Consider the following 13,893-nt stretch of genomic DNA (forward strand, 5'->3'; position numbering starts at 1 on the left):
ATAAAATATTACACCTGTGCAGTTATAATGAGGGACAAATGTAAATATCAACCAGATCTCCCGGTATAAAGTATTACACTTGAAAAGCAATAATATAGGACAAATGTAAATATTAACCAGATCTACAGGTATAAAATATAACACCTGTACAGCAATAATATAGAACAAATGTAAATATCAACCAGATCTCCCGGTATAACATATTACACTTGTGCCTGCACAATATTCAAAAAATGGCTCTGTAAGCGGTTGTTATTTTTATTTGAATTTATTTGTATTTTTTTTTTTATTATTTTTGTACTGTGTAATGCACTTGTAATTTCCAATCCAGATCAACCGGAAATGAAAAAGTACCAATGCAGTTAACAAACATGTATTTTTGTATACACAAGTATAATTCAATCCAGACCAACCGGAAAATTGATTTATACTGATGTACTGTCAGTTAAACTTAGTGTATGCTATAAAAAACAAATATTGACTTGTAAAAATTCAAGTGTGACTGCGCAAAATTGAAATGAACACTTTATTTCAATATTATTACTTTTTACAAGTTACAATTTCTGCTCCCTGTAATTACAAAACACATAAGTAATAAACAATAATTATATGTTCATTCAGGGGAATAAATGTAGGTGTGTATGCAATGGTTTATTACAGACCCACGTGCGAAATCACGAAAATATATTTTCAGAATCCCGCCAAATATGAATTTGACCGCGTCAAAATAGACACACAAAAACTAAATTTATAGCCACGACAGCGTTCACATCTGATACCAATGTTGTGTTTCAGTTATGGGCGTTTATACTCATGGCTACAAACCTTTAACTATCTGTTATAGTCACTGAATAGTCACTGAATCAGTCACTTGACTTCGTAGCACGTCTTGTTGGGGTTATCTCTAGCATCGAAGTGGGGTTTCCGGTCTTGCGCATTGGGAAGTTATTGTTCCTCCTAATCGGAGCACCTTGGTATTGGACTTTACCACAATATCTGATACGGTTTTGGGGAATAACTTAAAATAAGCCAAATTCAAAGTAAAACATTACTTAATCTATCACAATATTTATTTTCATAACCCTGCAACAACTTCTTTGGAATGTCCACTTAATGTTTTATTATCATCTATGACGATGTGTTATACATATCTAAAATAGAAAATAATAAAATGCATTATACAAAAATTAGAATATGACCTTGACCTTTGACCTTGACCTATTTTTCATTTTATTGGACCAAGGACCTCAAATATACGACTATTCTTTGATTTTTAGATTGTAATATTTTTGCCTGTTGGTATACATTATTGACTATCAAATATTCCCTTTTTATACTTCCTGACTAAAAATTAGAATAGCGATTCGACGCATACAATTCATAAAATGTGTTATTTACAATAACAGTTCTACTTCAAATACATATACAACTGGTGCTGTTAGTTTTCTCATTTTTCTCATTTTACATTTGTCATAGATGACTATGCGGTATAGGCTTTGGTCATTGTTGAAAGCTGTACGGTGGTATTTAATTGTTAATTTCTGTGTCGTTTTGGTCTCTTGTGGAGTGTTTTCTGACTAGCAATCATATCGCATCTTTTTTTTGTATCTTCATATGCAGCAGGATTGAAATTATGAACGTCAGACACATTTTGTTCACAAGCATTTCATCTACAAAAGACTTTTGTATTGTATCATTGGCGCTCGAAAAAAACCGTTGCAAATAAAATCAAATTAAAAGAATTGCTGATTGCTCATAGTATAATTTCCTTCAAACAGCCTTTAACACTTGACCTGACTTAAAATTAACGCGCCAACTATCATGTTTTTTCTCTGTTTTTTTTTTCTTTATAGAAACATAACATAAAATGAGGTTGATATCTAACCGTTACTATCGTAATTCAGTTATACGTTACAAATATTTGTTTTCAAGTAAAAAAAATGAATTCTTAAAGAATCATTTCAGGTACTACAATTTATTTTTATTTAACTGTGTATGTTATTTGCTTTGCCGGTTTTTTTTACCAAGATTATGGTTGTCTTTTGGGTATGGTTTTACAACTTACCCCTTTTTCCTTAATTTTGTATTTACATTGTATCATAGATCAAATTTATTCGTTCAGTGCATGTTCACTTGTTTTTTGTTATTATGTCTTTTGTTTGATTGTTTGAGAAAAGCAATTTTGATATTTTATATGTTGTAAATATGCACTATTGTTTCAGGTTTGGTAAAGGTTGGCGCCTATTAACACATTTAATCCGGCTACATTTGTTTGCACCTGCCCTAAATAAGGAACCAAATGCATGATCAGTGGTTGTCGTTTGTTGATGTGGTTTATTAATGTTTCTCTTATTCTTAATAGATTATACCGTTGGTTTTCACTGTTTAAATGGTTTTACACTAGTCATTTTGGGGGCCCTTTCTAGCTTGCTTGTTTGGTGTTAGAAAAAGCTCCGTGCTAAATGATTTACTTTGACCTTTAATGGTTTACTTTTAAATACGTTGTGACTTGTATGGAGAATTGTCTCATTTGCACTCACACCACATCTTCTCATATCTATAAGCTAATAAACAGGAATATAAATGTATCAAATGGTAACGCAATTCAATTGTTTTGAATAAAGGCTTGATCAACAACTTTTTAATTGTTCTGACAATTTTGAATCAATTTGAAGGACGAACATCCGGTATCACATGCTTCCGATTACGTTAAAGTCTTACTTTTATTGTTTATATGAGTTCATAATACTTCTAAAGTATACGATGTTTCGGTGTCTTAGTGTATGTGTGTTTCTGTGCCTAAGTGTATGTGTGTTTCTGTGTCTTAGTGTATGTGTGTTTCTGTGCCTAAGTGTATGTGTGTTTCTGTGTTTAAGTGTATGTGTGTTTCTGTGTATGTGTGTTTCTGTGTCTAAATGTATGTGTGTTTCTGTGTCTAAGTGTATGTGTGTTATTGACAAAAAAATATTTCTATCATTTAGACATACGACCAGCAGTTCGTTCATTATACCATGTTATCTTGAGAACCAAGGAAATGGGAATGCTGGCAGAAAAAAGAGAACATTTACATCTGTTTTATCATCTATGTCATCCCCAAGTCCATACGACTGGAATAACGCAGATTCCGACAATGCAGTTTGTGCCATTCAAGCGACAACTACACCAAGTAAGTGCAACCACAATCTTATCCATATTATTTGTTTCATTGATAATGATACATTTTATTTAGTTTTTGTAAAAATCTTGAAATGATTCACTGGAATACGAAACCACTTTTTAACGACACTTTTATTCACCAAATATGCTTGTTATATTGTTACTTCAAGAAACCAAGGTTTTCTGCAAGTTTCCTGTTATATTCCACTGATTACCCAGGTTAATATTCAGCTGCTGGTATATATGTTTTACACATTTCTTGAAATACAATTGTACAACATTTTTATGCAATATTTTTTAATCTATACAACCGTCTATACCTCTTTTTAGTGACTTCAGTAATGGATTAAATTTCATTGTTCTGCTTTCATTATATTTTTGTGTATTCTTGAACAAAAATTTGATAAACATTTACCTTAATTTGTCAGTTTCTGATTAGACACATAAATTGATTTTTATATAGAAAAACTACAATTGTAAGGAAATACTTCAGACCAAAATAATTTTTAACAGAAAGATTTATCCGAAGACTAATTGCTTAAAAAAGATACTCTAAGTTTAAAATTGATTTAATCATTAACTCATAAATACTTTTTCATTTTTTTTTAAAATCGACAAGAAAAAAAAAGTGGTTATAATCTTCTTCTTCGTTCCATACATTGCATAGAGACTCATTCTTCTGTTTCCATTTAAACAATTATAAGTGTTTAGTTGGTAACTATATGAATTGTGAAAATTTCAATCTACATGTTTTTAATGTAGACGAAACGCGCGTCTGGTGTACTAAATTATAACCCTGGTCCCTTTGATAACTATTTAACTTATTTTCTTCTAAATAATGAAACATGACAACATATAGTTGGTTAATAGTGATGTTCTCAATAATTTGAAATACGCATCCATTTGCTAACATCAATTGATGGTTCAGTTTTATCTTTGCAAATTGACTTAGGCCGTGTTCACATTGACCTAAACTCGGTGTTGTGTAAGTGTAACTCACACATAAACTAAACATAATTACGTTCCCATTGATAAAACTCAATGTTTACATGTAGTGTAAATCATGTTTTGTCTACATGCAGTCGATAGTCGATGTAGGCCTTGTGTATGTTAAGTGTACACAAAACTAGGCATTCAGAACTTTAATTTTCTCATGTATATTTAAAAACGAAACATTTTTCATATAACATTGATACTTATGACACTTATAAATAAAGTTCTTTGCAGAACTATTTGTCTAAATTTTATATATTTATTTGTTATAAAAACACTTTACACAGCCTTATTAACCCCGAATCAAGACTCATCCATTATAATTGCCGAACACATGATTCATTTGAAAAGTTCTTCCCGAATCGATTGGACGTACACACTGACAGAAATATTTGCCACTGGTCTTTACTCAAACAACGATTCACTCATACATGCATTACTGGAAAAAGGGTGAAGTTAATTGTTTGTTTGTGTAGTATCTCAGATCCGTTAAAATACAATTAGAAATAATAAAAAAAAACATTACCCCCTCCCGTTTGCCAAATACTCCTTGGAGAAAAAATACCATTTGAAACAAACAGAAAAGATATAAATGTAGTGATCCTTAACATCGCAATTCTTTTTCTTCTGCTGTAAGCACGCTGATGGCGAGCCTGCGTTTACATGCGCAACCGATACATCTTTAAACTACTGCAAATCATCCAAAATGACTTTCTTAAAGGAGCAACCACTTTACTCCACAACAAAAAAAAGGGGGAGGGGGAGGGGGATTCTTAGTCAGAATTTTTCTGGCGCGAAAGTTTAAAATTAGTTGGATTTTTTCGATGGTACCAATTCAATATTTAATACTATAATGTATGGGAAAACTTTGGATTCAGAATATTTGTTCATTCTAATCATCTGAATGACCCGATTGATTTTTAATCAAATTCTTGAAAAATCCATCCCCCTTTTTTTTTAAGTCAAATGGTCGTTCCCTATCTGCTAGAAAAGATGTTCGAAAATTTAAATTCGGTTCTACGTAATGAACATTTAGGAGATAACTGTATTGTATCTTAAGCTCCGACGGCATCAATTGGGGATTTGATGGTCGCAAATTAAGTTTACTGGCGACGCGTTAGCGGAGACAGTAAACGGGTATTTGCGACCATCAAATCCCCAATTGATGCCGTCGGAGCTTAAAATACAATATTGTTATCTCCATTCTAATGAAACTGACAGAAAACAACGTTAAAACATGTATTTAAAATCTGTCATATGCCGTCTGCGCTTGCGCGTAGGTCCCATAGCATCAATTGTCAATTGATGCCATGTAAGAAAGTGACGTTATCCAATCAAAATGAATGTTACAAACGTTGTTGCATTAGAATTAAATGACATATAGTTTATAAGGCCGTGTTCACACCAAACGCCGTGTAGAGTAAACATGTTTACAATTAGTTTAGTGTAGTGTACACTGGTTTCACATTACATTTGTTCACATCTATACACCTTGTTTAGCTACCTGTACATAAGATTTGTTCCCACTTGTAAACTATATGTCATTTAAATGTTCATTACGTAGAACTGAATTCAAAATTTTTGTAAAATTTTTTCTAGCGGTAAGGGAACAACCATTTGACTTCAAAAGGAAGGGGGGATGGGAATGGAAATATTCCGATCCCCAATTTGATAAAAAAAAATGATCATACAGATGATAAAAAAAAATATTCTGAATCAAGAGTTTCCCCTTACATTATAGTGTTAAATATTGAAAAAAAAAGTAGTTGATCACCAGCATCGAAAAAAAAAGGAATAAAAACGTCCGCGCGAAAAAAAATTTGACTCAGATAAAAAAAAAAATAACCCTCCCCCTTTTGTTAAGTTAAATGGTTGCTACTTTATTAAAGCAATTTTTATAATTTGCAGTAGTTTGAATATACTAGAGATGTCTCGATAACGCATTAGAAAACGTTAGCTGCAACAGCGTGCTTACAGCCGGGAAAAAAGGATTGAGATATTAGGGATCACTACAATTTTTATCTTTTCTGTTCGTTTCAAATGGTATTTCTTCTCCAAGGAGTATTTGGTAAAGGAATAAGGTAACGTTTTTTTTTAATTTATTTAACGTGTTATTTAACGGAACTGAGATACTGGACAAACATATCATTTACCTCACACTTTTTCTAGTCATGCATTTATGCGTGAATCGTTTTTTGAGGAAAGACCAGTGGCGAATATTTCTGTGTACGTCAAGTCCATTCGGGAAGACCTTTTCAAATAAATTAGGCAGCAACTATTTACTTCATTTTTGTGGAGGGGGAGGGGGGCGTGAGCTAGTGATTTTTTTCAGGACAAATTTTGGTGACAAGTCGAAATCAATTTTAGCATTATATATATATAGTGCAGCTGAGGGGGAAACAAACAATATTTTTTCAGGGCAAAAAACTGGAAACACTTTTTGTTTCCAAAACAAAATCCATAGCTCACCACCCCACCCCCTTACCATTATGTTTTATACTCGACTATAATAGCCCCCCCCCCCCCCCGAAAATCAATTGGTTGCTGTCTTATGGGTTCGGCAATGATGCTGCTTTGAGTCTTAATTAGTGGTCAATAAAGTACGTTAATTTTGTTTTGACAAAAAAAAAAATTGTAAAATTTAGACAACTAATAATTATCAAAAATATCACTTTTACTCAAAAATAGTTTCCTCCTTAAATATATACACGATAAAACTAATGCCCTAAATGCCTAGTTTTGTGTACACTTAACCTACACAAGGCCTACATTGACTATCGACTGTGTGTAGGTAAGGCCGTGTTCACATTGACCTAAATTCGGTGTTGTGTTAGTGTAACTCACACGTAAACTAAACACAATTGCGTTCCCATTGATAAAACTCAATGTGTACATGTAATTTAAATCATGTTTTATCCACACACAGTCGATAGTCAATGTAGGCCTTGTGTAGGTTAAGTGTACACAAAACTAGGCATTTAGGACATTAGTTTGACCGTGTATATGTTTAAGGAGGAAAATGTTTTTGAGTAAAATTGATATTTTTGATAATTATTAGTATAGTTCTTGAATACAGAAATTGTTGTCTAAATTTTACAGTATTTTTTTTGTTAAAAAAATTTCACGTAGTTTATTAACCCCTGATCATGACTCAAAGCAGCATCATTGCCGAACCCATAAGACAGCAACCAATTGATTTTCGGGGGGGGGGGCTACTATAGTTGAGTATAACACATAAAGGCATAGGGGTGGGGTGGTGAGCTATGGATTTTGTTTTGAACACAAAAAATGTTTCCGGTTTTTGGCTCTGAAATTTTTTTATTTATTTGTTTGTTTCAACCTCAGCTGCCACTATATATAATGCTAAAATTGCTTTCGAGTTGTCACCAAAATTTCTCCCGAAATAAATCAATAGCCCACAACCCTCTACCCCCCCCTACTCCCCCTCCTCCTCCTCCCAAAAATGAGGTATATAGTTGCTGCCTAATTCATTTGAAAAGGTCTTCCTGAATCGACTTGACGTACACAGAAATATTCGCCAATGGTCTTTACTCAAACAACGATTCACGCATAAATGCATGACTAAAAAAAGTGTGGGGTAAATATATGTTTGTCTAGTATCTCAGATCCGTTAAATAACACTTAAAATAAATAAAAGAAAACGTTACCCTATTCTTTTACCAATACTCCTTTGAGAAGAAATACCATTTGAAACAAACAGAAAACATAAAAATGTAGTGATCCCTAATATCGCAATCCTTTTTTTGGCTGTAAGCACACTGCTGCAGCTAACATTTTCTAATGCGTAATCGAGACATCTCTAGTATATTCAAACTACTGCAAATTATAAAAATGGCTTTCATAAAGTAGCAACCACTTAACTTAAAAAAGGGGGAGGGCTATTTTGTTTTTTTATCTGAGTCAGATTTTTTTTTCGCGCGTACGTTTTTTTTTAAATATTTAACACTGTAATGTATTGGGAAACTCTTGATTCAGAATAAATTTTTTATCATCTGTTTGACCATTTTTTGTTATCAAATTGGGGATCGGAATATTCCCATCCCCATCCCCACCCCCTTTTGCAGTCAAATGTTTGTTCCCTTACCGTTAGAAAAATTGTCAAAAAATTTCGATTCAGTTCTACGTAATGAACATTTAAATGACATATAGTTTACAAGTGGGAACAAATCTTATGTACAGGTAGCTAAACAAGGTGTATATATGTGAACAAATGTAATGTGAAACCAGTGTACACTACACTAAACTAATTGTAAACATGTTTACTCTACACGGTGTTTGGTGTGAACACGGCCTAAAACATGATTTAAACTACATGTAAACATTGAGTTTTATCAATGGGAACGCAATTGTGTTTAGTTTACGTGTCAGTTACACTAACACAACACCGAATTTAGGTCAATGTGAACACGGCCTAAGTGTGAACAAATCGTGTGTACAGGTAGCTAAACAAGGTGTATAGATGTGAACAAATTTAATGTGAAACTAGCTTACATCACATTAAACCAAATGTAAACAAGTTTACTGTACACGGCGTTTGGTGTGAACGCGGCCTTATATAATATGCTTGTTGATAAAGCTTGAAGCCTCAATGTAATTACCTTTCCAGATCAGTTGCTGTCCAGAAATATTTACAATACTTTTAATAGAACTTTCAGACTTTACATTTTTTTTAAACTTTGTTACTGCTTGACCTCGAATAGTTTTAATCATTAAATATTACACATTGATTTATAAATGACTGTCTTACAAAAAATCAGTATATTTTTTTGTAAAATTGTCTTTGTTTATTGACTCTTTAACAAGTATAATATCACATAGTTGTTATGTTTGTAAGCGTTTCATTATTGAAATAAGTTTCTCATTTTCGAATATTTTGGCATCAAACGTTACTAAACTTACATTTATTGTCGTAAGGTGGTTATTTATTTTGAACATTTCTAAGACGTAAAAGTTTATTATTGTACCTATTTCACTGCAGGTCAAGATCCATCCTTGACTGGGTTAACCGACGTAATAAAACATAATGACGAGGTGTTTGCAGGCGATCTATTATTCACATTTACAGCTGCTGATGATGACCTGGAAGACGCAAATAGCTTGGTTATAACATTTAGCAGTGCTACAATTTATTTTGGACTCCAAAATACCAGTAAGACTTGCGTAATATATTGGACTATACATAGAGACGTGTTTTTTTTGTCTTACTTGAACTAATACTTCGAAAAAAATATTTTTAAAAGGAGAAAATAATCATATTCACCTACGGAAAGATAATTTCAAAGTTAAGAATAGAAAAAAATGATTATTGCAGACTAAGATTTTTCTTAACATTCAAACATTCAAACATCTTAATGATCTTATGTATTCAAATTGAAATAAATCGCTAATATTCTTATTTAACTGAGAACTAGGTGTCAAAAGTGTTTATTCGTTCACTTATATTTTTTTTTACTTCTTTGTTAATACATTTTTGGTACTTCTTTGCAATGAAGACATTTTGAAAGACGGCAATTTCACATATGCTAGAGCACTTTGAAAGTATACATTTGCATGGCTTTTATACATTAATTCTGTATATGAGAGATACGATGTGTGTGTGTATTTCTTAACTCACTATAGACGTGTTTTTGCTGTCTTAGATATATATAGGTAACAGAATAATAGACCACTATCGAGTTCATCCGTCACCGGCAAAAACTCATCAATTATGCACGTCTTTATGACGTCATTTACCAGATAGAGGGGCTCGCCTGTATCCCTGCACTATTTACGTTCATCAAGCGTCTTAGTGATCGTCTTTGTGCAGGATAAACTAGAAATAATAGTTGCTCTGTAGGTACTTACTGACAATTCCCTAATGACAGCAGTGTTGATTGTCAATTTTGAGAATTCAATTTGCCGAATAATTCGTACAATATAGAATTATAGTTTTCCAACCACTCGCTCAACATTGGAAGGAAGTGACGACGCCCCTAAACGCACAAATGACGGTAATAAAGGCGCGTATAATTGACGAGTTTTTTCCGGTGACGGATGAACTCGAAAGTGGTCTATTGTCTGATTTGTAAGTTTCGTTTTTTTTTTATTCCTAGATGGGACATTTTCACTGACTTTTTTTTTGCATGAGGATGATTCACGTATAATTCCGGTCTGGCTCTTTTGTTATTTTAAATTTCATGCAATACTTCCATATTTTTTTTATTTTTACATTGATTTGTATTTATTAAATGGAGCTGGCATGTCAGTTAACTGCTAGTAGTCTGTTGTTATTTATGTATTATTGTCATTTTGTTTATTTTCTTTGGTTACATCTTCTGACATCAGACTCGGACTTCTCTTGAACTGAATTTTAATGTGCGTATTGTTATGCGTTTACTTTTCTACATTGGTTAGAGGTATAGGCGGAGGGTTGAGATCTCACAAACATGTTTAACCCCGCCGCATTTTTGCGCCTGTCCCAAGTCAGGAGCCTCTGGCCTTTGTTAGTCTTGTATTATTTGAGTTTTAGTTTCTTGAGTACAATTTGGAAATTAAAATGGCGTTCATTATCACTGAACTAGTATATATTTGTTTAGGGGCCAGCTGAAGGACGCCTCCGGGTGCGGGAATTTCTCGCTACATTGAAGACCTGTTGGTGACCTTCTGCTGTTGTTTTTTTAATTGGTCGGGTTGTTGTCTCTTTGACACATTCCCCATTTCCATTCTCAATTTTATTATGAGATTTTAAAAATGGATAAACTACCGTTGCCTTTAATTTAAAATCGTTTGATAGGTGATTCATCAGAGTACATCATTTATTTTATTATTTGAGCATCTCGAAAAAATAGCTAAAATTCATAATTGTTAATTTCTAAAACCCTCCACTTTTTTTGTATATGGTATATATTTCTTATACTTTTTCAAAATGTACATTTAGTTCACAATTGGAAAGTTTAAACCATATTTTCGTTGTGTTTACTCATCTTTAGGTTTTTGATTCCTTGTGAATTTCTTTTTAATTTATTTTTTTGTGGGGAGAATAGAAATATGCACTTTATATAACGTGCTAAAGTCAGCACATTCTTATTGAAATGCTTGACATGTGCATAGTTAGAAATGATAAATATATTATTTTCTATTTTTCCATAATATATTAATAGATGAAATACGAATAACAACTGTACCACCTATTGGAAGTTATAATCTAACCTTAACAGTAACAGATCCGTGTGGCAACCTTACCACTAGTACACCAACAATAACAGTTATAAATAGAGTAAGATATATCATCACTATATATGGCTCACATATAACCACAGATATGCTTCGTTTGACGTAGTCACAGTCCCTTCCATATTGTGACATTATGCAGTCGGATTTATCACTGACTTTGTATATGTCCGGGTTTTTGTCGGGATCTCTTCAACTATTGACCTTTGGTTGTTCCTGTTGTATCTTGATCCTCTGTTTTCAATCTATTTCAATACTAATAAATCCACTTAGCATATTTTAATTGCGTCCGAAAAACTGTCGGAGTACGTCTTTATCTTTTTCACTTCGTATCATTGGTTCAACAGCTTTCTTGTTAGCATCTATCTTCTATCAAGGAAATTATGACTAGAAACGCAATGTCTGGAATATCGTTTTATTTTGGAGATATATATATAACCAGGAAGATTTGGACTATTTGCGATTAGAAATAAATTAAGATCAGACATTATATTTTAAGTGCTAAAGTGACAATTTGTTAATCCGTCTATCTAACCTTTTATATTTCTTTGTGTTTAATTAATTATATTGCTAAATATATGTTTGTCGTGAGGGAAATCACTCGGACCATGACAAGTTAATCCGTTGGAAACTAATCCTTTGCTATAGAAACTGTTTTCTATATATTCTTTTGTATGTTATTTTGTAGTCAGTTTTAGGTCTTAGGTCTGGTACTGTCCGGACCTTGCTAATAAAGTTTTAAGTATTGGTATTCCGTCTTTGAATCACTATAACACGGAAAACGCCCGGTTATATATACTCCATGGGCAGAAACTACTAAAATGTTGCTAAATACAAAAGGAACATTGAAATTAGAAAATTGTTAGCATCTCTTTTGTCGTAAAGTTTTGATCTCAACCGAACCTTATTGTAAACTTCTAGGTAATGTAAAAAATTGAGGCAAACTAATATCTCGGGTTTTTACATTTCAAGTAAATTGTGATTAATACGTTTACATTGTAACGTAGTCACCAAATTTTACTTATTTATTGAGCTGACATCATCTTTATATCGGTATGTGTAGTTTATAGAATAATGCTAAATTTTTCATTCTTTCCAAGAAGCTGCATTATTGAGTCTGTCTCGTAGGAAACAGGACACATATCCGATAAAAGAGGAGCACAATTTGCTTCCAAAGGAATGATGGTTGTGTGATGACAACAACAGGTCCTCAAAACTTGAGAAATATGATATCATTCAAACAATAAGTATTTCAACTATGTATTAAGGAGACTTTTGTACGAATAAACTAATTTTTAAATCAATTAATTCTTGACATTTGAGAAACCATTTTATCATAAGTTGCAATCAAGTAAAACTGTTATCATAATTTACTTTGCTTTTAAAGTTGGACATTATATTTCAGCTTCCTGTAATTAACAACCTGCCAAGTAGTGTATCAATAATAGAGGACACACCAGATAATACTCTTATATTTACCATTAATGCCACAGACACCGTTACTGACCCGGTAACATGCGTAAAACATGGAGGAGTTGGTATTCCATTTTCTGTTACAGCAATGTCATCACCTTCAACAGGTAAAACAATGTTTTTTCTTTAAATGTAGCATCTTAAATTTAAACTGAAGGACAGATATTTCAAAGATGACTACGTTCGAATATTGATAGTAATCCGTCTCTACATATTATTACTTTTTTACCACATGTATTTGATTGACCTGGAGATAACATTTTTTCTATATATTTGAATTTAGTGTGATCTTGTGTTTGAAGGGCATGTCCAACCGAATTGAAACACTAAAAACTGTATACGATATTTGCTGTCTCAAATTCAGCTATCAACTTACATTGATGTGAATTATCTTTTCACTAGAAAACAAAAGACAATATTTTTTTCTATGGAATGAAATTATATTCGCATGGTTCAACATTTATCAGACTCATGTGTATTGCGGAAGATGTAGATAAATAACAGCCACAAGTCCTATAAACGCTCGTTGTATTTATCTATTTTTGTAAGGATATGAAAAAAAAGGCTGATCAAGGGAAAAGCAGTCTTGGTTAAATAGAATGAAAAGTTATCAAAATATTAAAAATAAAGAAGATTGCTCTTCAGAAAGAAAAAAAACAATTGAGTCACTATACTCATTTGTCTGGTGCTACAAATGTGTCATATTTATTCAAGACAAAAAAAAATACAATTTAGTTACCATGAGAAGGTCATGTAAGGTTAATCAAATTGAATAAAGGAACGGGAACATTCATGTAAACATTAGAAAATTGGGTCTTTTCGGAATTTGCGGTTGTAATGCTCTTCAGTTTCTTTACTTATTTGGCTTTTTCTCACATATGCAACTATTCCAGTCATAATTAGGTTCGATAACTCTGTATGTGACTGGTTTAATTATGATTATGTAAAATGTACTGGTTACCCAAGTAATGATTTCAAAATATATATATATATATAGATATTGCATCTTTGTTACAATCCATCCGTTGTTTCCTTTCGTTG

General features: G+C 32.5%; 1 protein-coding gene across 1 annotated transcript in view; it reads left to right on the forward strand.

Moving 5' to 3' along the window:
• LOC134698846 (protocadherin Fat 4-like) overlaps positions 1-13,893 on the forward strand; it is a 50,916-nt gene that overhangs the window by 16,258 nt on the left and 20,765 nt on the right. The window contains exons 5-8 of the mRNA XM_063560551.1: positions 2,982-3,166; positions 9,149-9,319; positions 11,310-11,425; positions 12,785-12,959. Of these exons, the coding sequence (XP_063416621.1) occupies positions 2,982-3,166; positions 9,149-9,319; positions 11,310-11,425; positions 12,785-12,959 (647 nt within the window). The remainder of the gene's footprint in view (positions 1-2,981; positions 3,167-9,148; positions 9,320-11,309; positions 11,426-12,784; positions 12,960-13,893) is intronic.

This window comes from Mytilus trossulus, chromosome 1 (assembly GCF_036588685.1).
Source record: "Mytilus trossulus isolate FHL-02 chromosome 1, PNRI_Mtr1.1.1.hap1, whole genome shotgun sequence".
NCBI classification, from domain to species: domain Eukaryota; kingdom Metazoa; phylum Mollusca; class Bivalvia; order Mytilida; family Mytilidae; genus Mytilus; species Mytilus trossulus.